The sequence below is a fragment of the Hyla sarda genome, chromosome 4, assembly GCF_029499605.1.
Source record: "Hyla sarda isolate aHylSar1 chromosome 4, aHylSar1.hap1, whole genome shotgun sequence".
Classification (NCBI taxonomy): domain Eukaryota; kingdom Metazoa; phylum Chordata; class Amphibia; order Anura; family Hylidae; genus Hyla; species Hyla sarda.
The window spans coordinates 273,074,901-273,099,194 of record NC_079192.1 but is presented as its reverse complement, the minus strand read 5'-3'; the positions used below and the strand labels follow the sequence as shown (position 1 = coordinate 273,099,194).

At 39.1% G+C, this 24,294-nt stretch overlaps 1 protein-coding gene across 3 annotated transcripts in view; it reads left to right on the top strand.

Moving 5' to 3' along the window:
* The window catches only part of WIF1 (WNT inhibitory factor 1), a 162,138-nt gene that overhangs the window by 131,383 nt on the left and 6,461 nt on the right, over positions 1–24,294 (top strand). For all 3 annotated transcript variants that reach the window (XM_056574265.1, XM_056574264.1, XM_056574263.1), the window contains exons 4-9: positions 6,208–6,348; positions 6,869–6,964; positions 11,345–11,440; positions 17,034–17,129; positions 19,888–19,983; positions 21,179–21,274. In XM_056574265.1, coding sequence (XP_056430240.1) covers positions 6,208–6,348; positions 6,869–6,964; positions 11,345–11,440; positions 17,034–17,129; positions 19,888–19,983; positions 21,179–21,274 — 621 coding nt within the window. The remainder of the gene's footprint in view (positions 1–6,207; positions 6,349–6,868; positions 6,965–11,344; positions 11,441–17,033; positions 17,130–19,887; positions 19,984–21,178; positions 21,275–24,294) is intronic.

The following is a 24,294-nucleotide window of genomic DNA, read 5'->3' as shown; positions in this document are numbered from 1 at the left end:
AAGAATGTCTAATCTGTAATTTGATGCCTTTTGGAGATTTTTCCATCTTTCCTTGGCTTCTTTATGCACATTAATACAAATTTTTACCTGGGGTGCCCAAACTTTTGATCCCCACTGTATATATTGAAAAATCTTAATCCTTCCAGTACTTATCAGCTGCTGTATGCTCCACAGGAAGTATTTCTTTCTTGAGTTCTTTTTAGTCTGACCACAGTGCTTTCTGCTGACATCTCTGTCTGTATCAGGAACTGTCCAGAGCAGGAGAGGTTTGATATGGGGATTTGCTTGTACTCTGGACAGTTCCAGACATGGACAGAGGTGTCAGCATAGAGCACTGTGGTCAGACAGAAAATAACTCCAGAAAGAAATTCAACTTCCTGTGGAGCATACAGCAGCTGATAAGCACTGGTAGGGTTAAGATTTTTATATAGAAGTATTTTACAAATCTGTTTAACTTTCTGGCACCAGTTGATTTCAAAAACAAATTCCACCGGAGTACCCATTTAAGTGAACCATACCTTTATTCTGTGTTTATTTTGTGTTGATTTTCTTAATGGGATTAATTGAAAAAAATCTAAAAGCAGTAAGAAATTGTGCACTTCTCTCCAACATTCCAAAAGTAAGTAAAGAGTAAAATGAATTATTATTACTATGTAAAAACTATTTAAGAAATTTATAAGAACAAACCAATCATTTATACTTTTTGGGAAATTGATTCAGGGGTAATCCCATTATTGGCAATACGGTCGTTCCTGGTATCCAGCATGTCACTTGTAATACCTGACCTATGCAGATGAAGAACAGCATTGTCAGATGACAATTGATGCATTTTTGCTTACATAAAGTATTAGGGCATATAGATGTTAAAAAGGGGTCCTCCCTCAGGACGCCTCCTCTATACGCCAGAGCAGAGAACCCCTTTATAAGAGCAGCTTTCATTCTGGTGGACTCTGGGCCATGGAATTTCTGGTAAGTTTGTGGTGAAACAGTTTTGATAAACATTAGCCAGTCAGGGAATTAGAAGGCTGTAACGATGATATAAACACAGGCTGCAGTAACATGCACTTGAATTCTAGCTCTGGTGTGAGCAGAGGGCTTGTGCATGCCCAGAGTCGGCTTCACTGTCATCCCCACTGAGCCAGAGATTGGCTGCTGCAGTCATGTCATGAGACAATACATCACTACAGTGGCTGCCATGGCCATTTGTTCAAAATCACTGCTTCAGCTGAAGCAATAAATGGCAATGGTCCAGGGGGCTGTCAGGGGAAAAGTATATGTGTAGAATAGAATAGCTTTGAATCCATATCACAGTTTGGAACTAAAGGGGTAGTGTATGTCCTTGCTGTAAAGACTCATGGGATGGCCATGCGAAGAGCTGTGCTCTCTGGTGCCACCTATTGGAGTTAGTCCCATGACAAAGGCCTGCTACCCTGTAAGTGCCCTGCTCAGTACTGTCAAGGGACAGGAACCCTAAAACAGCTGCAGCTGTCTACAGATGGGTAAATCGTCCTTTTGGAGGAGATTCTTGCATGGCTAATCAGCCATAGTCATGTTTGAAAGCTAAAGGATCAAGCATTGACATATGTCGCACAGCTCTTTCTATACTTTGTATAGAACTACTTGGAGAATTATTCACAAATGAGTTATAAGTTATTGTTTCTGTAGGAAGTGTCCCAAATAATAAAAATTTGCTGAGAGAATTCCTTATCCCCTTTATCTGTTTATTGACAAATAGAAGTCAAAGACAACATATATTAACATCGCTTACAAATTGCATTCAATATAAACGTACTAGATATTTGTGTTTTATATTTGACATGTTTTGTAACTAAATATATAACTATTAGGTTTTTTTTATATAAAATTATAAAAACACATCATATATACAGTAAAACTCTTTGAGAGACATATTAAGAAAAGGGAAGCAACAAGTTTTCTTTAGTACTGTGTTTCCCAACCTGGATTCTCTGTATCCCTCAGAAGATCCCCAGAAACAGCAGCTCATTTTTAGAACAAATATGAATAGCAAGAGTTAACAGAACAATTTTTAGAGGATCTCCTTATCTTAATAAGGTTGAAAATCACTTGGCTGGTCTTAGCAATAGGCTTTCCATACATTGTCAGATAATCTAGTTTTAACATAGCTTTCTAATTACTGTATGTCCCATTACATTCCATTTTCCATATTTGTATTACATGAAGCATTACACATTAATGGAAAGAATTCTACACTGCTCAAAAAAATAAAAGGAACACTAAGATAACACATCCTAGATCTAAATGAATGAACTAATCGTATGAAATACTTTTGCCTTTACATAGTTGAATGGTCTGACAACAAAATCACACAAAAATTATCAATGGAAATCAAATGTATCAACCCATGGAGGTCTGGATATGGAGTCACACTCAAAATCAAAGTGGAAAACCACACTACAGGCTACTTTGATGTAATGCCCTTAAAACAAGTCAAAATGAGGCTCAGTAGTGTGTGTGGCCTCCACGTGCCCGTATGACCTCCCTACAATGCCTGAGCATGCTCCTGATGAGGTGGCGGATGGTCTCCTGAGGGATGTCCTCCCAGACCTGGACTAAAGTATCCACCAACTCCTGGACAGTCTGTGGTGCAACGTGGGGTTGGTAGATGGAGCGAGACATGATGTCCCAGATGTGCTCAATCGGATTCAGTTCTGGGGAACGGACGGGCCAGTCCATAGCATCAATGCCTTCCTCTTGCAGAAACTGCTTACACACTCCAGCCACATGAGGTCTAGCATTGTCTTGCATTAGGAGGAACCCAGGGCCAACCGCACCAGCATATGGTCTCACAAGGGGTCTGAGGATTTCATCTCGGTACCTAATGGCAGTCAGGCTACCTCTGGCAAGCACATGGAGGGCTGTGCGGCCCCCCAAAGAAATGCTACCCCACACCATTACTTACCCATCACCAAACCGGTCATACTGGAGGATGTTGCAGGCAGCAGAACGTTCTCCATGTCTCCAGACTCTGTCATGTCTTTCACATGTGCTCAGTATTAACCTGCTTTCATCTGTGGAGAGCACAGGGCACCAGTGCCAAATTTGCCAATCTTGGTGTTTTCTGGCAAATGCCAAAGCGTCCTGCACGGTGTTGGGCTGTAAGCAAAACCCCCACCTGTGGACATTGGGCCCTCATACCACCCTCATGGCATCTCTTTCTGACCGTTTGAGTGGACACATGCACATTTGTGGCCAGCTGGAGGTCATTTTGCAGGGCTCTGGCAATGCTTGTCCTTGCACAAAGGCAGAGGTAGCGGTCCTGCTGCTGGGTTGTTGCCCTCCTACGGCCTCCTCCACGTCTCCTGATGTACTGGCCTGTCTCCTGGTAGCACCTCCATGCTCTGGACACTACGCTGACAGACACAGCAAACCTTCTTGCCACAGCTCACATTGATGTGACATCCTGGATGAGCTGCACTACCTGAGCCACTTGTGTGGGTTATAGACTCTGTCTCATGCTATCACTAGAGTGGAAGCACCACCAGCATTCAAAAGTGACCAAAACATCAGCCAGGAAGCATAGGAACTGAGAAGTGGTCTGTGGTCACCACCTGAAGAACCACTCCTTTTATTGGGGGGGGGGGGGTCTTGCTAATTGCCTATAATTTCCACCTGTTGTCTGTTCCATTTGCACAACAGCATGTGAAATTGATGGTCAATCATTGTTGCTTCCTGAGTGGACAGTGTGATTTCACAGAAGTGTGATTGACTTGGAGTTACATTGTGTTGTTTAGGTGTTCCCTTTATTTTTTTGAGCAGTGTATTTCTGTGTGTAATTGTATCTACCCATTTTATTTCTAGATACCATTTGCTTACTGCACTTTTATGGTGTCAGTAAATATAACATGCAATTAGCTTTTGGGTCTCAAGATGGCAGCATAGCAAGTGAGTGCTTAGTGCTTCCAATCCATGTTTTCAGCTGATGTGTGGGCCTATTACTCTGTAATCAGAAAATGACAGATGTGCTATTTATATCTGAACAAACAGGATGAGGTTTAACCAGAGTGTATTTTAATAAGACACAAAGGAGAGCAAGGGGAGCTATGGGAAACTTGGCACAAGAATGGGCTTTCCTGAAGCAACTTTCTGGGGAATTTTATACAATTTTATTATACATGAGAGTCATTCCCACTGCTTTGTTGATGTTATGGCTTTTAGGATGTGTTTACACAGTGTTTTTGAATTTCTTCTTGTTTTTTGTGGAAAATATTAGTGACATATAGCAGTTAGTAAATGGGAACTGCACTGCATTTTTCAGTTTTAGTTTAAAGGGCTACTCCGGTGGAAAACATTTTTTTTTAAATCAACTGGTGCCAAAAAGTTAAACAGATTTGTAAATTACTTCTATTAAAAAATCTTAATCCTTCCAGTACTTATTAGCTGCTGAATTTCTGAGGAAATTCTTTTCTTTTTGGATTTATTTTCTGTCTGTCCATAGTGCTCTCTGCTGACACCTGCTCTCCTCTGTCCATCTTAGGAACTTTCCAGAGCAGGATAGGTTTGCTATGGGGATTTTCTCCTGCTCTTGACAGTTCCTGACATGGACAGAGGTGCCAGCAGAGAGCACTGTGGACAGAGAGAAAAGAAATTCAAAAAGAAAAGAACTTCCTGTGGAGCATACAGCAGCTGCTAAGTACTGGAAGGATTAGGATTTTTTTAATAGAAGTAATTTACAAATCTGAAGAAAAAAAAAAGGTTGTGCAGCTCGCAATTAACTACTATCCAAGGAAAACTGGGCAAACACATATACAAAATACTAAAATTATATAAAAAAAAGGATAGCCCAAACCTCAAGGAAAGTAGAATACTTTTAGAATCATATAGCTTTAAGACCGTGCTTCAGATAAACATATATTTTATTTGAATAAAATGACATATATAATACACAAATTCCCCACACAGGGCCCTTGCGGGAGGAATAAATTAAATAGCATATAAAAAATATATAACAATATATATTGCCCATGTCATGCACACTCGCTATCACATTCCTACAGCATTATCCAGCATAGCTACATCTATGTGTTTCTGTACTGTAACTAGGTCATGTGATCGCCAGTCTGACTCACAGAAAATCACAGTGTTTAAGGAAGTAGTATGTCTTAGGTAAGCTCACTTCCTGTGAACTTCAGGCTGATATCATCATCTATCAGGTCTCTTCTGCTCACAAACCTTTCCCCTGCCCACCCAAATTTATATGCTGCTGCTGTTATTTCTATGGGACCATTATATATAGTAGTTATACAGCTCCCCTGAGTCTGTGTTCAAACATTGAATTTTTGCTTTCAGTTTCCCAGAAAATGTTGTGTGACTAGCAATGTATTTCCATTGGCAGTAACATACACAGCTCTATACAAATGCACCAAACAGATTTACACTTTATTGTAGACAGCAAAGAAGATGTTACATTGGCTACATCTGTATATGATGCCTTACAACTTCCAATACCTCAATGACCCCTAACAACCTCAATTTCCTCTGTGCAATATCTCATTGACCATTGAACATGACATTGACCTTTTAACATGACAGGTTCCCTTTAAGATATGTATCCATCTGAAGCTTTTAATGTTTAACTTAAAGATAGTCTGGTTATGTATGCTACATATTCAGATTTTCTAGCAGTAACTGAAACCATTTTGATTTACTTTGATATTTTACTCTGTGTGTGCATATACATTGTATAGTTTTATAGAAATCCATTGGCAAATATAAGCATAAAAAATAATGTATAAGAAAAACAACAAACAAAAGCAAAAGAAAAACAACATTGGAGCAGATTTATCAGATACTGGCGCACAAGACTGTGCACCATATTTATAAGGAGTTTTATAAACACTTTGCCACTGGAGCCAACAAAGGTGGCGTGACCTATGTGCACCAAAAATGCACCACTACTTTGCCATATGATTCTGCTTTGAAGTATAACAACTAAAAGTTGGTATAAACTTGACAATTTGAAGTCTGTGCTTCTAACTTTGCATTGTGAAAAGATTGAGACAGTTTTAGTAACTCTGAGCCATTGTCTGCAATTTTTGGATTAAAAGCAACAGAAATAAAGATTATATATGTCTTAATAAATGTTAGACACAAATACTACGCTTATTAAGATTATAATGTTGTCAATTCAAAAACTGGTGCTTTCATGTTCTTGTCCTTGCTCTTCAGTTGTCCAGATCGGATTTCCTTGCCTTGGTAATCAAGAAGGGGTGGCAGCATTTGAGGTTAATATTATTGTTATGAATACAGAGGGCAATGTCATTCTCCAGACACCGCAAAATGCCATATTTTTCAAAACATGTCAGCAAGGTAAGTGGAGAACAGTTATTTAAACAAAATTTATTTAATACCAAAATACATTGAAAAGTCATCTAAAAAAAATAATATAAAGTGGATTAAAAATTTTGCTCGGTGTTACACCCTCGCCTATTGCTAGATAGAGCCTTGGAAAGCGCATGGCTAAGTGGCGATCAAAAGAGTGAAGCACTGAGCTGTGAGCTTCTCCTAGCTCTATCTAATGACTTTGTGGCATCTCAAGCTATTAGTGAAATTCCATTTATAGGATTTTGTTTTTGATTGGTTCCTGGTGGATGGAATAGCATAATCTACTACAGTATTCTATTCTGTTTTTGTTGTATAGCGTAAACTAGTAAGAAACAGAGCTGGTATGCAGGATTAACACATGGCAAAAACCTGATGTGAATGGGGCCTTTAATTGACACTCCTAGAAACCATTAGTTCAATGTTATCAAAAAATCTTAGATCACTTTATACATTTTAATATACATTTTATATATATAACATACATTTTTTTATTTTGTTTATCCAGCAAAATGTCCTGGTGGTTGTAGAAATGGTGGCTTCTGTAACGAGAGGCACGTTTGTGAATGTCCAGATGGATTCTACGGGCCACACTGTGAAAAAGGTAAAACTTTCTCTGATCAGACGATACAAGGGACTTATAGAGGATCAGCCAAAACATTAAAGCCACCTACCTAATATGGTGTAGGTCCTCACTGTGTCAATAAAAGAGCTTTGTACACAAAAACCAAGCCCTTTTATGGGTCTGTGTCTGGAAAAATAAAAGAAGAGAGCTCTTAGAAGACAAGGAGGAAAAAACAAAACACAAAAATGAAAATTGGTTGTGTCCTTAAGGCCAAAATGGGCTGTGTCCTTACGGGGGTAATGTGCTCATTCCTGTTTTGTATTTGGTGTTTGCAAACAAATATGCACACTGAGTGCCTGAAGCCTGAAACAGTCTTTTATAACACTGCCAACATTTGTAAAAATAACCTTACAGCTGTGAGCCCATGCATATGGCAGAATAGTAGATTTAGTGTAGGGACAGCGGCATCAAATAAAACTTTATATGGCTTGATGACTCCTGGTTATTTTAATTCCATACATAATGTTATCCCTTCCACAATATTGCAGGATAGATTACAGAAAGGATGGCATTCCAGCTCTGATACATTCATTACAAATTCCTTAGTTCCTCATGAGGAGACAAACTGGAATAGATTAAAAGATGGCTCCGCAGTTATCCCCAGATGGCACCACTTAACTCTTTCAAGATTGGCCCAAGCATGAATGAGTCATAACAGACTGAAGCTCAGGGGCTCATACAACCCTGCTGCAAATTCAGTATATGCTCTGAGTATTATTGTGGAGTTGTCTACCTTGAATATCATTGGTGAAGCTGTATAGTTGCAAGAAAACATTTTCAGAACCATTTGGAATTACCTGGATTTCTGCATATATTGCTAGTGAAAATGTGATCTGATTGTTACTAATAACACACAAACAGTTGTATTATTTATGTCTCTTATTGTGTGTCCTTGGATTTTGAAAAGGTAATTTAAACAGCCATAACCATGTGCACAGGGTGTGCCGGGTGTGTTTGTGCACACCGTAATCACCCCTAGAGCAGTGTCCCCGCTGTCCTGAATCTGACGAGACATTCCCAATTTTGCAGTGATATTCCCCACATGTCCTGCATTTGACTGTTAAGGCGTATACTGCCTGGAGCTGGTACAGGAAGGTGAGTATGGTTGTTTCTGTTTTTAATCTTGGCAAGAGGGCAATTATTGAGGGTGGGTCTACCTACAGGTACACACTGAATAAGGGAGATCTCCTCTTCTGTGCTTCCCCTTTCAAGGAGTATGAAACAAATATGTACAAAAGAGCAGATCTCCTGCAGCTTAGGATATTTTCACACACACAAACACACACACACACACACTGTATAATGGGGCATTTTTCATCTGTAAAATAGTAGTTTATGTTAAAAAAAAATAAAAATAAAAGGCTGCAAAAAAGAAGACCAAAAACCTGAAAATACAAACCAAATATCTTTTAGTCTGTTTTTTTAGTCCATACTTTTCAGTCATTTTAAGCCATTTATATTAGTCTTAAAAACAGCTGAAAAACTGTGTGCATTGTTTTATCATAGCAAAATACACCTATTATACATTCATGACACACACAATCGGAAATTTGAATACAAACTAAGTTAAAAGTAGCATTTTAAATTAAATGAGGGTAACATTTCTTTTTTCACCCTTCTACAATGTAAAATGGTTGCACAAGTATGTGGTGCATGTGTATGATATTAAAGTGTGTAACAGATACACATGCCAAATCTGTCCTCACTAAGTTTATAATACAAGAATTTAGGTGCACTACTGTGTTATATGTAAACAATATAACAATGACATTGGCTGACCTTGTTAAAATTGAGACATTAGCCAGTATATCATTATATGAAGGACATACCTTAGCCTGCACAGTAATGCCAAGGTTTCTCAAGTGGCACGGGGCCTAACACTAACCTACCTGTGCTGTATGGGCTAAACCAGGGGTCAGTGGGCAATTAAAGCAGCTGCTGTAATTGCCCACTGGCCCCTGGTTTTGCCCATACAGCACAGGTAGATTTAGTGTTAGGTCCCATGCCACTTGAGAAACCTTCGTATTGGTGTGCAGGCTCAGGTATGTCCTTTATATAAGGCTAAAGTCTCAATTTTAACATCAGTGTTGAGGGTTAGCCAATGTCATTGTATACATCTACCACAGGAGTGCACCTAAATTCCTGTATTATTGTTCTAATTGTTACACATCCACACCTTTCATCGGGTGTAGGATGCCATTCTGGCACTTGTAGTCTCCTGCAGGCATCCCCCATTATATGCATTTTATGCTGGGGATCATCATTAGCAACAGACCACAAGGGCAGGATCTGCTCCCCCAGTATATATGCACAACTGCATTTGGGGTTGAGCACCTCCTGCTTTTTGAGACCACCTATTTGTTGTTTACGTCTCACTAAGTTTATGTTAAAAAAAAAATGTAAAAGTTTTGATTAACCCCTTAAGGACGTTTTTTTTTTTCCGTTTTTGCATTTTCGTTTTTTGCTCCTTGCCTTTAAAAAATCATAACTCTTTCAATTTTGCACCTAAAAATCCATATGATGGCTTATTTTTTGCGCCACCAATTCTACTTTGTAATGACGTCAGTCATTTTGCCCAAAAATCTACGGTGAAACGGGAAAAAAAATCATTGTGCGACAAAATTGAAAAAAAAACACGCTGTTTTGTAACTTTTGGGGGCTTCCGTTTCTACGTAGTAAATTTTTCGGTAAAAATGACACCTGATATTTATTTTGTAGGTCCATACGATTAAAATGATACCCTACTTATATAGGTTTGATTTTGTCGGACTTCTGGAAAAAATCATAACTACATGCAGGAAAATTAATACGTTTAAAATTGTCATCTTCTGACCCCTATAACTTTTTTATTTTTCCGTGTATGGGGCGGTATGAGGACACATTTTTTGCGCCTTGATCTGAAGTTTTTAACGGTACCATTTTTGCATTGATAGGACTTATTGATCGCTTATTATTCATTCTTAAATTATATAAAAAGTGACACTTTTTTTTTTCACTTTTTTTTTGCAGTGTTATAGCTCCCATGGAGACCTATAACACTGCACACACTGATCTTCATCATTGATCACTGGTTTCTCATAAGAAACCAGTGATCAACGATTCTGCCGCATGACTGCTCATGCCTGGATCTCAGGCACTGAGCACAGTCATTCGGCGATCGGACAGCGAGGAGGCAGGAAGGGGCCCTCCCGCTGTCCTGTCAGCTGTTCGGGATGCCGCGATTAGCCGTGGCTATCCCGAACAGCCCGACTGAGCTAGCCGGGAACTTTCACTTTCACTTTTAGCCGCGCGGCTCAGCTCTGAGCGCGCCGCTAAAGGGTTAATAGCGCGCGGCGCTGCGCGCTATTAGAGGCGGGTCCCGGCTTCACTATGACGCCGGACCCGCCGTGATATGACGCGGGGTTACTGTGTAACCCCGCGTTATATCAGAAGAGCAGGACCAAGGACGTACTGGTACGTCCTTGGTCCTTAAGGGGTTAAAATAGCTTAATATATTATGGGTGTATACAGCTTTGATGCAACATTATGTCTCCATGTTCATGTTTATTCTTTCGTGGAATTTCGAAAAACTCTCGATTCCAGGCAGTGTGAATCCACTGACAGAATGTAGTGAGGAAATTCCATAGTGTGCATGGGCCCTTTGGGTTTGTTCACATGCAATATATATGCTGCATATTTTATTCACACAGTGTATTATCAGGCGTATTCCATTGGAAAAAAAAATATTGCGTCTGTAAAATCATGAAAATTTTGCATGCATATTTTTATTGTTAATGTGCTTTATGTAAGTTTATGTGAAAGTCTATAGTTGTCTGTGCACACAATTTTGGTGTTTATCAAGCCACATCCATTTCCTTTGAAGTCATTCATCCTTTACCGAAGACAAGCCCCTTTGGCAGGAGGGGCAATAAATTGTTTAAAAAGTGTCTCAAATGCATAATGTTTGTAGCACTAGTTTGGTAAGACTGCACCACAAGTCTGGTCGGATTTGCTATAGTAAATCTTGGCCAGTGAGTAACAAACTGGGCAATTAAATATATCAACACAGGAAATGTACAGGAGAAGATTAACATAATTTAAAAGATTTTCATTGGTAAATATCTAGTGGGTATGTTTAGTTTTGGCTTATTGTATTGTGCCACATATTTTAAGTGCCAGATGCAGGTTGCAGTGTGCATTATAAATTACCATAATTCTTAAGGAAACTAAAGCTCTTACTTCAAAATGATACAGAAATATTTAGCAACCACATTGTTAAAATATATTTGAACTTACAGGGTTTATTATCTGATGACCTGTATGTATGTGGAGTCAATGTTAAACCGCATTATAATCTGTTATTTTGTTGTTTTATTGCAGCACTTTGCATGCCACGTTGCTTAAATGGTGGGCTCTGCGTAACCCCAGGATTATGCATCTGTCCTCCCGGATACTATGGCACCAACTGTGATAAAGGTACATTACAAACACACAAAAAATATGGAAATATGCTTCTCTTTTTACCTGTGTATAGGTAAATATTTGTTGATCACAACTAGTCACAAGACATTTTCTCTTCTTATAAAGATAAATAGTGGGATTACTTATAAAATGTTTTATGTCCTAGACATCTAGGGCCCCTTGCTAATGTAGTGAGCAGTTTTTTTTTGTTTTTTAGCTAAAAAGAGCTATTCCATTTCCAGAAACAAGGCTCAAGTCCGGCAGGAGCACATGGGAATGGAGTTCCTGCACTTTTTGCACAGCAGGAACACCATTCCAATTAGCAGGAGTCCTGCAGGACCAGCCCTTGAGTGGAAATCTTGTGAACGGAAATCTTGTGGGTGAGGTCCCATCCTTTTTTTTCCCCAGGAATTGACTCTTGTCCAGAAGTGCATTTGGCACAAAGTTTCTTTATAGCCAGATGGGAGATAATACAGCCTCACAGCACTGCCTTTATTTACAGTTTTACAAAAAAAGAACAGGATCATCTGTGTGAGCGACATTTTCTTAGTATGGGGGAAGATTTATCAAAACCTGTCCAGAGGAAAAGTTGTCAAGTTGCCCCTAGAAACCGATGAGATTGCTTCTTTAATTTTTCAGAGACCTTTTCAAAAATGAAAGAAGCGATCTGATTGGTTGCTATGGGCAACTCAGCAAAATCTCCCCCTAATCCTTATCTCTAGTTAAGCAATTGAGGAACCCCTTTCGGGTAGGTATCTGAGAGAAGATTTATTGGAGCATGATCAGAAACTAAGATGTCATGTATAGTAAATGTCTAACAACCAGTTTAACAAGCTCCAAGAGACCAATAAATAGTTTAAGCGAGACCAAGATGTCCTAACATGAGAAAAAAGTATGTACTCATGTCCATCAGGATGAGAAAAAGTTTCGGTCAAATTTGTGATGTCTAGAAGCTGAGAGAAGAAGGAGCTGTTGGATAAAGGAAGGCCAGATGAAGGATGGGATTGCTTGTTTTAACATTCCAGACAGTATTCAGGTCACCACCCACCGCCACAAGGTGTTCACGGTCTTGCAAAAGTATGATTTCTTATCATGGAAAAAGGGTTTATTATTCACATTAGGTCCATATACATCAAACAGACCAAGCCTACCTGCTAAAGTATCTAGAAGTACATAAGGCAGGTGACCTTTAGAGTCCCTACAAGAGTCCAAAAATAGATATAATTAACTTTTTTATGGAAAAGGATCAATACGCGCAGGAAACCACAGGGGGTTCTCCCAAACTGATATCAGACAGGGAGGGATATTGCCGCACAACCCACAAGACAATTGCCAAGAAATTGCCACGTCTGATATCGGGCATGTTCTATACATGTATCCTATCATAATTAATAGAATACCTGCAAGATACTGGCCAGGTATCAGCTGCTCCTGTACCTGCTATGTGATGTATTGTTAAGGGATATTCCGGGCAAATACTATAATGAAATATAATGAAAGTGCACCATAATAAGCAGCCACAATATTAACAGCCACAATATTCTCAATAATATTACCCAATATGAGGTCAAGGGAGGAAAGACAATTAAAGGGGTATTCTGGGCAAAAACATCTTATCCCCTATCCAAAGTGGGGGGGCCCAGCATTCTATGCGGGGCTGCGTCTCCAGTTTCGGAAACCTCCGATTTCCAGTACTGGGGACGTGACGTGATGTCACGCCACGCCCCCTCCATTCATGTCTATGGGATGGGGCGTGACCGCCATCATGCCCCCTCCCATAGACATGAATGGAGGGGGCATGGCATGGCGTCACGTCTCCAGTCCCGGAAACCCGGAGGTTTCCGAAACTAGAGACGCAACCCCATATAGAATGCGGGTGCTGTAGGGAGATAGCGGGGGACCCAGCAGCGGGCCCCCATCAGACATCTTATCCCCTATCCTTTGGATAGGGGATAAGATGTTTTTTCCCGGAATACCCCATTAATGGTCTTTCCTCCCTTGACCGCATATTGGGTAGTATTATTGCGAATATTGTGGTTGTTAATACTGTGGCTGCTTATTATGGTGCACTTTCATTATTGCCTGTGTTTGCATAGGAATTGTTGACTGTGTATGGTGGTTTACATCCTTTTGCTGCTAGGAATTGTGCAATAATACTCATATATCTACATAACATATAGGGGTATACGGTGACAAGGGAATGTTTGTTACACAATATTGTGGATTAGCGGGTGTCCCTTGAGGGGACTCTCCAGGTCACTGGGGGTTCCCCTCCGTGGCTTTTGGGAGACCATGTGTTATTTGGCTCCCATATTTTAATTGTTTTTAATTGTGTGATATATACATTGTTTATTATGTGACCTGCATAAAGTACAAATTGTTATTTATCTATTGATGTGCGCCTGTGGGTGCTTCTGCTTTTTCTTGTCTATTATGAAGCATTGGTTGCACCCATCTTTTCTTTATTCATTGGTTGAGCCCACAAATATTTATGTGTGGTGTCCGGCATGTTCTATACATGTATCCTATCATAATTAATAGAATACATGCAAGATACTTGCCAGGTATTAGCTGGCTTCCTTGGCCATTGTCATGCCTGGCATTCAGCAACGTCCTTCCATGTCTTATGTCAGATTGAGTGAAAGGAAGAGCTGCTGCACAACCTCTTTACTGTCTCTACATACTTGACAAAAACTCCTGCAGGACTCCTGCTAATAAACAGTGTTCCTGCTGTGGAAAAAGTGCAGGAATTCCGTTCCCATGCATTCCTGCAGGACTTGAGCCCTGATGCCCACACATACAGAGACACACATTACACATACACATTAAACTTGCAGTACAGTCCATACATGTACACATCACATATACATACCTTACATACACATTTTACACATTGTACACATTATACACTAAATTTTTCTGAAAGAAAGCTGAGTGCAGGTGGAGTGGGGGCTGTTAATCACTTAAGTCACGGGAGTGTAGGTGGATCAGTCACTTCAGTCAGTCACTTTAGTGATGATGCATATTGCAGGGGTTGCTCTGTGAGCCTAAGGGTATGTTCACACGAGCGTGCCCACAGTGTATTTTACGCTGCAGATCCGCTGCTGAAGGACCGCTGCATGGTGGCTTTACATGTGCCTGCTGGGAGCGGCAATACACCACTACAAGCAGACACACTGCTATGTGCAAGTTGCCGCGCATGCGCTGTGTACTTGCGCGCATCGCAGCCTTTCCCCTGCTCCATGAGCTAGGCCGAGAGCTGTCACGATGGGCAAGTGTACTGTGCATGCGCGGCAACTCGCACATAGCAGTGTGTCTGCTTGTAGAGGCGTATTGCCACTCCGAGCAGGCACATGTAAAGCCACCATGCAGGGATCCTTCAACAGCAGATCTGCAGGTAAAATACGATGTGGGTCCGTTCGTGTGAACGTACCCTTATAGTAGCTGCAGACCCCCTTCTCCTCTCTCCCCTTGACTCCTGAGTTCAACTGCATGACATTAAACCAGCAGGGGTAGCTGGCACTGGTTGTAGCTGTTGATTGGCTTGTGGGCCCCTGGCTAAGGGCCCGATTACAGCTACAACCCTTTGGATCACTATTTCTGTCCCTCTAAATACACCCACTTACTTGTTCATTGCTGGAGAGCCAAGAGTTGCCCCTACCCACAAATGTTGCATATGGTAAAAATTGGATTTTTAAAGGGTGCCAGAAAGTTGAACAGATTTGTAAATTACTTCTATTAAAAAATCTTTAAGGTAAGGCAAGGTAAGTGAGCCATTACACCTTGTTCACACTGGTGTGGTGCGGGGCGGCGTCCGTTGCTGCCGTGGCGCTGTGTCTGCGGGCGGGTGCGGCCTATAGACTGGTTTGAGAGGCATTGGGGCCGCTCTGCCAGTGGGTCGCTCCCCCCCCGTGGGCACCTGTGTCGCGGCGGTGGTGGTCGCCGCCCGGTGCTACGCCATTTTATGCTAGGGACGTTAGGGACCCACTCTGAATAGGTGGCCTTGACGTGGCGAGTGGGCTTGTACTTTTTGATCAAAAATGTATACTAACAACCTGTTAGTTTTTGATATTGTGCTGAGAAGCAATCAGATCATTATACAAGATTGTAGATGTGCACTATGTCTGTATTCTACTCGAATTCATATTGAGATTTGTAAATTACTTCTATTAAAAAATCTTTATCCTTCCAGTACTTATTAGCTGCTGTATACTACAGAGATAATTGTTTTCTTTTTTAATTTCTTTTTTGTCTTGTCCACAGTGCTCTCTGCTGACACCTGATGCCCGTATCAGGAACTGTACAGAGCAGGAGAAAATCCCCATAGCAAATTATGCTGCTCTGGACAGTTCCTGACACAGACAGAGGTGTCAGCAGAGAGCACTGTGGACAAGACAAAAAAGAAATTTAAAGAGCAAAGAATTTCCTCTGTAGCACACAGCTGCTAATAAGTACTGGAAGGATAAAGATTTTTTTTAATAGAAGTAATTTACAAATCTGTTTAACTCTGGCACCAGTTCATTTAAAAAAATGAAAAAAGTTTTCCACCGGAGTACCCCTTTAAGTGGGTCTCCTGTAACAGCTCTATCAACTTTCTATTTTTCTTTACATGGCATAATAATGTCATCCTTTTCATGTTGGCCATTCATGTGGCCCTTTCATGTTGCAAGAAACTATGATTATGTTAGGAATAACACCATCAAAAGGGGAAACTGCTAGGCTTTGCAGGTCATAAAAAGGATTAAGTTGACTGACAATGAAACACCTAACAATTGTAACAGAAAAACATGTGCAAGGTAAGGTGAAGTGATTCCAGCTCTCAAACCTCAAAGTCCACTGCGCCTGGACTGGCGTGGGCAGCACCAAGGCACTGAAGATGAAAAGAGTAGATTGTCCAGCGCAATACAGGATCACAAGAGCAATTTATTGATATAAAACCTCAGTACATGGACAGAGTAGAACAGGTGACGTGTTTCGGCCCACCTTTATTGATATAAAACCTCAGTACATGGACAGAGTAGAACAGGTGACGCGTTTCGGCCCACCTTAGGTGGGCCAAAACGCGTCACCTGTTCTACTCTGTCCATGTACTGAGGTTTAATATCAATAAATTGCTCCTGTGATCCTGTATTGCGCTGGACAATCTACTCTTTTCAGAAAAACAAATGCTGAAAAAAAAAAATTCATGCGAAGAGTCTTTTTTGGAGGTATGTTAGGGTAGTCGCTACCATAGACTCCAAAGACACAAAACGGTCAGGGGGAGATGTGTGGGATGCCTCTATGGCAATAGCCTTACAAGATATCTGGAAGCCAGAAATAAGTGGGTGGTCATCCGGGTCCCCGAGGATAGAATCCAGTGTGGGTGACAAAGCTATGTCCGCAGTGCAGGGTATTGGCGCTGACTGATGATTAAAGAATGCTGTCATCTTAGATGCAACTCCCTTCTGCCCTCCTGAACTATGACTATGTTATAATATAAGAGTATAAAGAGTGCAGCAGCATAGCTTCTATTGGATGGAATACTACCTACAAAGTGTCTTAAAATATCTTTTAAGATTTTTATTTTTTTTATAAAACATGTATATTCTTTTTGATTTTTCTTATACAGCAAATTGTACCACAACTTGTCTGAATGGAGGAACGTGCTTCTACCCGGGAAAATGTATCTGCCCATCAGGTTTTGAAGGAGATCAGTGTGAAACAAGTAAGTGACCACAACCCATTATGCTGAAATTCTTCAATCATGTGCCCTTAGTCTGTGTTAGGTTAAAATGTAATAAATTGGAGCCCCCACTGCAGCTTTCAAGCTGCTTTTATTTATGTCAAGATCAAAGAATTTTCAGAGGTTTGGCATCAAAGCCTTTCACACATGCCACTGTAACTGGGTGATGTTTGAAGCACAAATGTATTCACATTTTCCTATCAGTTTCTATGCCAGTAAGCTTACATTTAGTCTAAGCTTTAATAACTTTTTTTGAATAGAAGCCCAGTTTCTATATAGTTTGTAGAAAGGTAGACATTCATTTATAATATTTAACAACATACACAAGAGATTTAAAAAAAAATGTGTGATCCTAACATTGTTTTTTTTTATATTTATGTATTTATTTATTTATTTGTTTATTTATTGTTTATAACATTTGCCATATTGAATAAATAACACATTGCTTTTTATGGTACAAAAGTATAATTATGTGCAATTTATTTTACTTCATTTAGCTTTTTTTGTAGTTGTTTTATAAGACTTGACCATGCAGTCTTCTGATTTGGGTTGTCAATGTTATTATTTTCTTTTTCTAGACAACCTACAAATAAATCAAAGAAACCTGATATTTGTATGTAAAAATTGGAAAACACTAATACATTCTAAGGATTATTGAGGTCTACAGCCTAGAATACTGATATGAACAGATTGGCACAATTTTTTTTATTTTGTATTTTTTTATATTTTTATTTAGATTTCAATTATACACATCATAACACATTACATTTTATTGCAACAAACATTATTCATAGTTTCTATCCCCCCTCCACCCCCTCCCTCCTCCTTATATCCCCCCCCCCCCCCATTACCACCCATGTCGGGAAGAAGAGAGAAAAAAAATTGGCAAAGATTGGCACAATTTAATGTAAACTGGAAAATTCATTATTGACAAAAGTTTATCCAGTTAAAATCATAGACAATCCCATTTTTTTCACAGACCTTCAGTAAAGTTCCTTATTCCCTACACCTAAATAATACACTGCAGTTCTTCTATATCACAGTGTATTATGTTTGTTAGTGTTACACTGACAGGCAGCTTATTGGGTTATTGTACGGTGCCACCTGCCATGGCAACCTATCAACAACCAGAAATTGCATCCCATGGGTGCTGATTTGCATTACATAAAGTGTACCCGTCAAAAAAAAAAAAAAATCCATTTCCTAGGGACAAGTCAAAAGTTTTTTATCAGTCGGGGCCTGAGTGTTCAGACCCCAGCCACTCACTAGGACATGCACACTTATCTCCCTGCTATGACTACGTAAGCAAGGCTGTCCCATAGATGACCTTATGAGACAACATATTCATGTGACACAGAGCTCTGTATCTCTATGACATGGAGATAATGTCATAAAGACATAGCAAAAGTTTTGTTTGGTTGCAATCTGAGTGCTTAGACCCTGACACTAACTTTGGCCAAAACAAGTGTGCTAAGCACACTTCCCCTGGCTTAATTTGGTAATCTCAAGACTCAGACCCAGACAGAACAAAACCTTTGATATGTCTTCATGACATATCAAAAGTTTTTATTAAATGGCAAAACCCATTTAATATCAAGTGTCAACTACATCCAAGCATAGCCAGCACAAGCAGAGGTTATGGGTTTAATTTAATATAGACCTTTGGCCATTATATACAATGCCATGAATTCATACATTACTATTGGACATCCCCTGGAGTAATAAATCACACTTTACCATGCAGCTGCAAAATGTATTTATCTGGAAACGCTAAATGTCAATGAATTCTCACTGCTCAAAAGCATAGAATTAACTACTATTTTGTCAGAAAATGATCCAGGGCTCTTGTGCAGCATCATTTTTTATTTATAAATCGAACACCAATTGGTATGCTGACTTTAAAGGGGTATTCCAGGAAAAAACTTTTTTTTATATATATATATATATCAACTGGTTCCAGAAAGTTAAACAGATTTGTAAATTACTTCTATTAAAAAATCTTAATCCTTTCAGTACTTATGAGCTTCTGAAGTTAAGGTTGTTCTTTTCTGTCTAAGTAATCTCTGATGACACATGTCTCGGGAACCGCCCAGTTTAGAAGCAAATTCCCATAGCAAACCTCTTCTAAACTGGGCGGTTCCCGAGACACGTGTCATCAGAGATTACATAGACAGAAAAGAACAACCTAAACTTCAGAAGCTCATGAGTACTGAAAGGATTAAGATTTTTTAATAGAAGTAATTTACAAATCTGTTTACCTTTCTGGAGCCAGTTGATATATAAAAAAAAGTTTTTTCCTGGATAACCCCTTTAATGTTGTTAAAGGCAAGACAGAAACGTTCCCACAAAACAAACACCTTTGTGATGAATTGGAACACCAACTGCAAGCATGGCCTTATTGCCCAATATTAGCATCAGAATGGATGCATAGAATTATAGTCACTTTCATAGGACTGGCAACAAAGGTGGTTTAGCTCCATATTAATGTATATATGGTAGATATGTATATATTAATGTATTATATGGTTTTATATGAGATGTTTAACAAACACATAGGTTATATCCAGGTGTCAATGATGTTTTGGTCTTGTACTGTACATATAATTAGAGTATGTGGCCCCAGGTAATATAGATTCCATTAAATGTAATGTGACATACACCATGTTAATTTCACCATTCCCTATATAAGTAATTATTGATATTCTATTCACCTGGTATGTGCCTTTGTGGGTTTCCTAAGGTAAATGTCAACAGCCGTGCCGAAATGGAGGAAAATGCAGTGGCAAGAACAAGTGCAAATGTTCCAAGGGCTACCAGGGAGATCTGTGCTCAAAGCGTAAGTTTTACATTTTAATCATGGAGTTTATTAATATTGTAATAATAAGAGATATCTGGATAATGTGGGACACTGTGCTTGTTCATACGTTGTTTAATGAATTTAGTATCCAGTTTCACTTGATATAATTAAATATTTTCCTGATGTTTTTATTGCTCACAGATCAGCCTCCCCCTTCTTCTAGCACTCTCAGAGGCTTTTACAATTTATCTTTTACAGTCCATTGTTGCTTATAGGGCCTGCTGTAAAGCATATCGCTTAATGCTGTTAAACAGCTTAGGAAAGATGGCAGCCCTCATAATAATGTACAAATAAATACAATCAGACAGAAAAAAAACTTTAGAATAAAGATTATATTTCAGTATCTGACTCCAATCAGTGAATAAAATCTAGGTAGTACATTCCTTTTTAATGCCAATTGTCACATCTTTAGTTGCACCATTTAAAATCTTGGCGGAAGCTGAAGCTAATTATAAAATGGCATTATAAGAGCCATCAGTTCTGCACATTAAAGGGGTTGTCCAGTGAAAGAAACAAGTTGTGTATAGTATCAAAATGTATAATAAAGCTACTTACTAATATAGTCTTATTTTCCAATGTGGACAGATCATTCATTTTAGCTGTAAGTTTCTTCCTATAAGCTGTGGCGTCATGTCACAAAGAGCAGAAGCAAATAAACACCATACACAGGTTGTTTCTTCCACTGGACAGTCCCTTTAAGAACAGCCTTGTAACTTCATAAGAATGCATTAAGAATATATGAAACAGGGAAATAATAATGAAACAGTATATAATCAGTTTTTCATCAATTTTCCCATTTTAAACATTTATAGCTTATTATACCCACCCCCATTGGCACACATGTATGGTTGTCTCCATTACTTTCTATAGGAGTTACTACAGCAGCTGAGCAAATGTGCAAGTATTTACATGTAACTCCATTAAAAGTGAATAGAGAGTGCTTGACTGGCAAACTCCTTATTTCTTCTTTGCCTAGAGTTAATGGCTGATGGCCCTTTCACCAGGTGAGTTAGGGGCCAGGTGACCCCTGTTTTCAACAAGTGTGTAGATCCCAGTGTCAAACATGTATGGCTTACCTGTCCCCACTACTGGATCTCATAAAAAATAAATAAACCAGTTTTGTGTAACTTCAGCTAAAAAGCTGTAATTTATAATCTTACTTTGTTTCATGCAGCTGTTTGTGAGCCCTCATGTGGTTCACATGGAACCTGCATTGAACCCAACAAATGCCAGTGTAAAGAAGGCTGGAATGGAAGACATTGTAACAAAAGTAAGAACATTTCCTCTTTATTTCATAGACTGATGATTATCACTTGTTATTGAAGGAAATGATAACAGAAAAGCGACTGCTCTGACAACCCATTTGTCCACCACGATCAAAATCAAGATTTCCAAATGTAGTTTATTATGCCAAACAACAGCTACTACTATTTCAAAAATTTTGATATCCCAGAATGTATATTCCAAGAGAAAATAACTGTGACTGTGCCATTGTCTCTTCTCTTATAGAGAGATCTCTAATATAGGGAGTGCTAGATAGTCCACTTCTCATCAAATGACAGATTATAAATTTTAGAGCTGTGAAAAGTCAGGCCTCAGCCCTTGCAACAGGTAATAGGTCAAACAGTTCAACATCCTACTTTTGCAGTTCTTTTATGTTTAGGAACCGCCTTTTGGAACACACTCCCTATTTTGATACACAAATAATAAGTTGTAGTTCTTACCCACAGTACACACCTGCTTTTCAATTGCACCCAAAGGAAGGTTTGTTTATAGGCCTTCTAGTGGATGACGAGGGACACAGCTGTAATGCCGCAAAGCTATTCGTGTGATATTGATAGGTGTCTTGAGCAACTGCTTTCCACAGCTTTCAACCATGAAGAAAGTATACACTAAAAACAATTAAAGATACTCATTGTACCACTAATGAAAATGTCTGAAATATGACCACTGGCACCCCTTGCAACTTAAAAACAGGACTCATGAATGGGACTGCAGCAGCAGTGCACAGGTTCAAACACTGTTCCATTCATTGTCTGTGGGAGTGCCATAGATAGCCATGCATTGTACTTGGCTACCTCCAGCACTCTCAGAGACATTAAATAGAGACCCCAACTATCAGAACTTTATCCCCTATGCTGAGGATAAGGAATAAATGTCTATGGTGGTAAAACTTATTTATTGCATGTTTGGACAGCAGTATCACAGCAATAAAAAAATCACAAGTGTAGACCAAACCTAATACTAACATGATCACGATCACAACGGTATATAAAGCTGTTGGTGACTAGTGATGAGCAGCAGGGGCCATATTCGAATTTGCGATATTTCGCGAATATATGGATGAATGTTCTCAAAATTTGCATATTCGCTATTTTCGTTCCCTTTGTTTTCCATGCGAAAATTTGTAATGAAATTCACATAGTGCGCATGAGCGATTATATTTCACGTAAAAGAAGGGAGGGATCAGTGTCCTCTGGAAGTGCCGATATTCGCGAATATTTGCATATTCGCATATACAAAATATTCGCGCTTCACACCGACTCACACAGTAAATAATATTGGCGCCTTCTTTGGACCACAAGCTGGAAGCAGCGAGGGATGATCACTTTTTTTAATATTTTTTACACAGTACACATCATTGTTGTCATGTGTACTGTGAAGAACAAAAAAAAACAAATATTCGTCATTAGGAATATATATCGCTATATTCTAAATAAAGTGCCGATATTCACGGTAAAAATTCGTATTTCGGATTTTCGCTCTCAACACTATTGGTGAGCCAAAATGATTTGTACTTATAACTACTGTTGAGCGTGAATATTCGAAATGCAAATTTTTGCCGTGAATATCGGCACTTCTTGATTTTGCAAATATTTTGATATATAGCGAATATTTTTTTTTCTTCACAGTACACATTACAACAATGATGTGTACAGTGTAAAAAAAAAAAAAGTGATCATCCCTCCCTGCTCCAGCTTGTGGTCCAAAGAAGGCTCCAATATTATTTACTGTATGAGTCGGTGTGGAGCGCGAATATTTCATATAGGCGAATATGCAATTAATTGCGAATATCGACATTTCCAGAGGACACTGATCCCTCCCTTCTATATAATCGCACATGCGCACTTGTGAATTTCATTATGAATTTTTCCATGAAAAAAAAAAGAGAACGAACATAGCGAATATGCAAATTTCGCGACCATAGGTTTAATATTCGTCCATATTATCGCAAAATATCACGAATTCGAATATGACCCCTGCCGCTCATCACTACTCATAACAGCACTGTTTTGTATGATCAATGTACTAAATGGAGATGCTACAAAAACAATAAATTGGCAAGTATCATAAAAACACTTAATAAAAATATAAAATGAGTAAAAATATACTGATGAAATATGCTACAGTTGCCAAGATTCTCTTTCGACTAGCAAGGTGGAGACTATGTTATATATAATTAGAAAAAAAAAAAAACATTTTTCATCCAAAGTTTTTGTTAACCTTATGTGTCTTGTGCCAAAGACCGTATTGGATCGCGTAAGAGGGAATCAAGAAAACTTTTTTTGTGAAAAAGACCTCACACAGACTGCAAATAAGGCTGTGTGAATGCAGCCTTAGACTGTATTCATGTTTTCATGTTGTGTACATTTCAGAAAAACAAATTCATGAAGTCATGACAGGTCCCTGTAGCTTATATGAATAATTCCATAATATGAGCAATTAAACAACAGAATGCTTAGCAAGGGGGGACGTGGTCAAAGCTGGATCTGTCATAAACACCCCCTGACTGCGAATTGCCATTTCCCAAAGTCAGTAAGTTATGGTTCTTTTTCCTTCCATGAGTTTAGTAGAAGAGGGGCCAGACCACCACAGAAGTTTAAACTGGCAAGGAAGTTTTGGCTCTTGTCCAGTGCAAGCTTTTAATCTGAGGATGCTGGCAGATAATGACAGGTACTATTATGGAGTGTGACAGAATTTAAAACAAGCAGGTACTTATGTATTCATGCCCGGTCCAGAACTGTTTACCCAATCTGTAAGTATGCTGAACAAACAGAGATATAACCTTAGATTCATAATATACAAATAGCTAAAGTATAACAAATGCACAACTTTAAAAGAGCCAGAAATGGAACTTTGCTAGGGAGAAAATTTTAAGTTCCAGTACCGGAAAAGTCATCTGTTCATATAAACCAGAAAATCTTTAATATGAAGATTTGTTTGTCCGAAAATCTTTAAAATGAAGATTTGTTCGTCAGAAAAAAATAGTGTATTAATTTTCGTCCATCA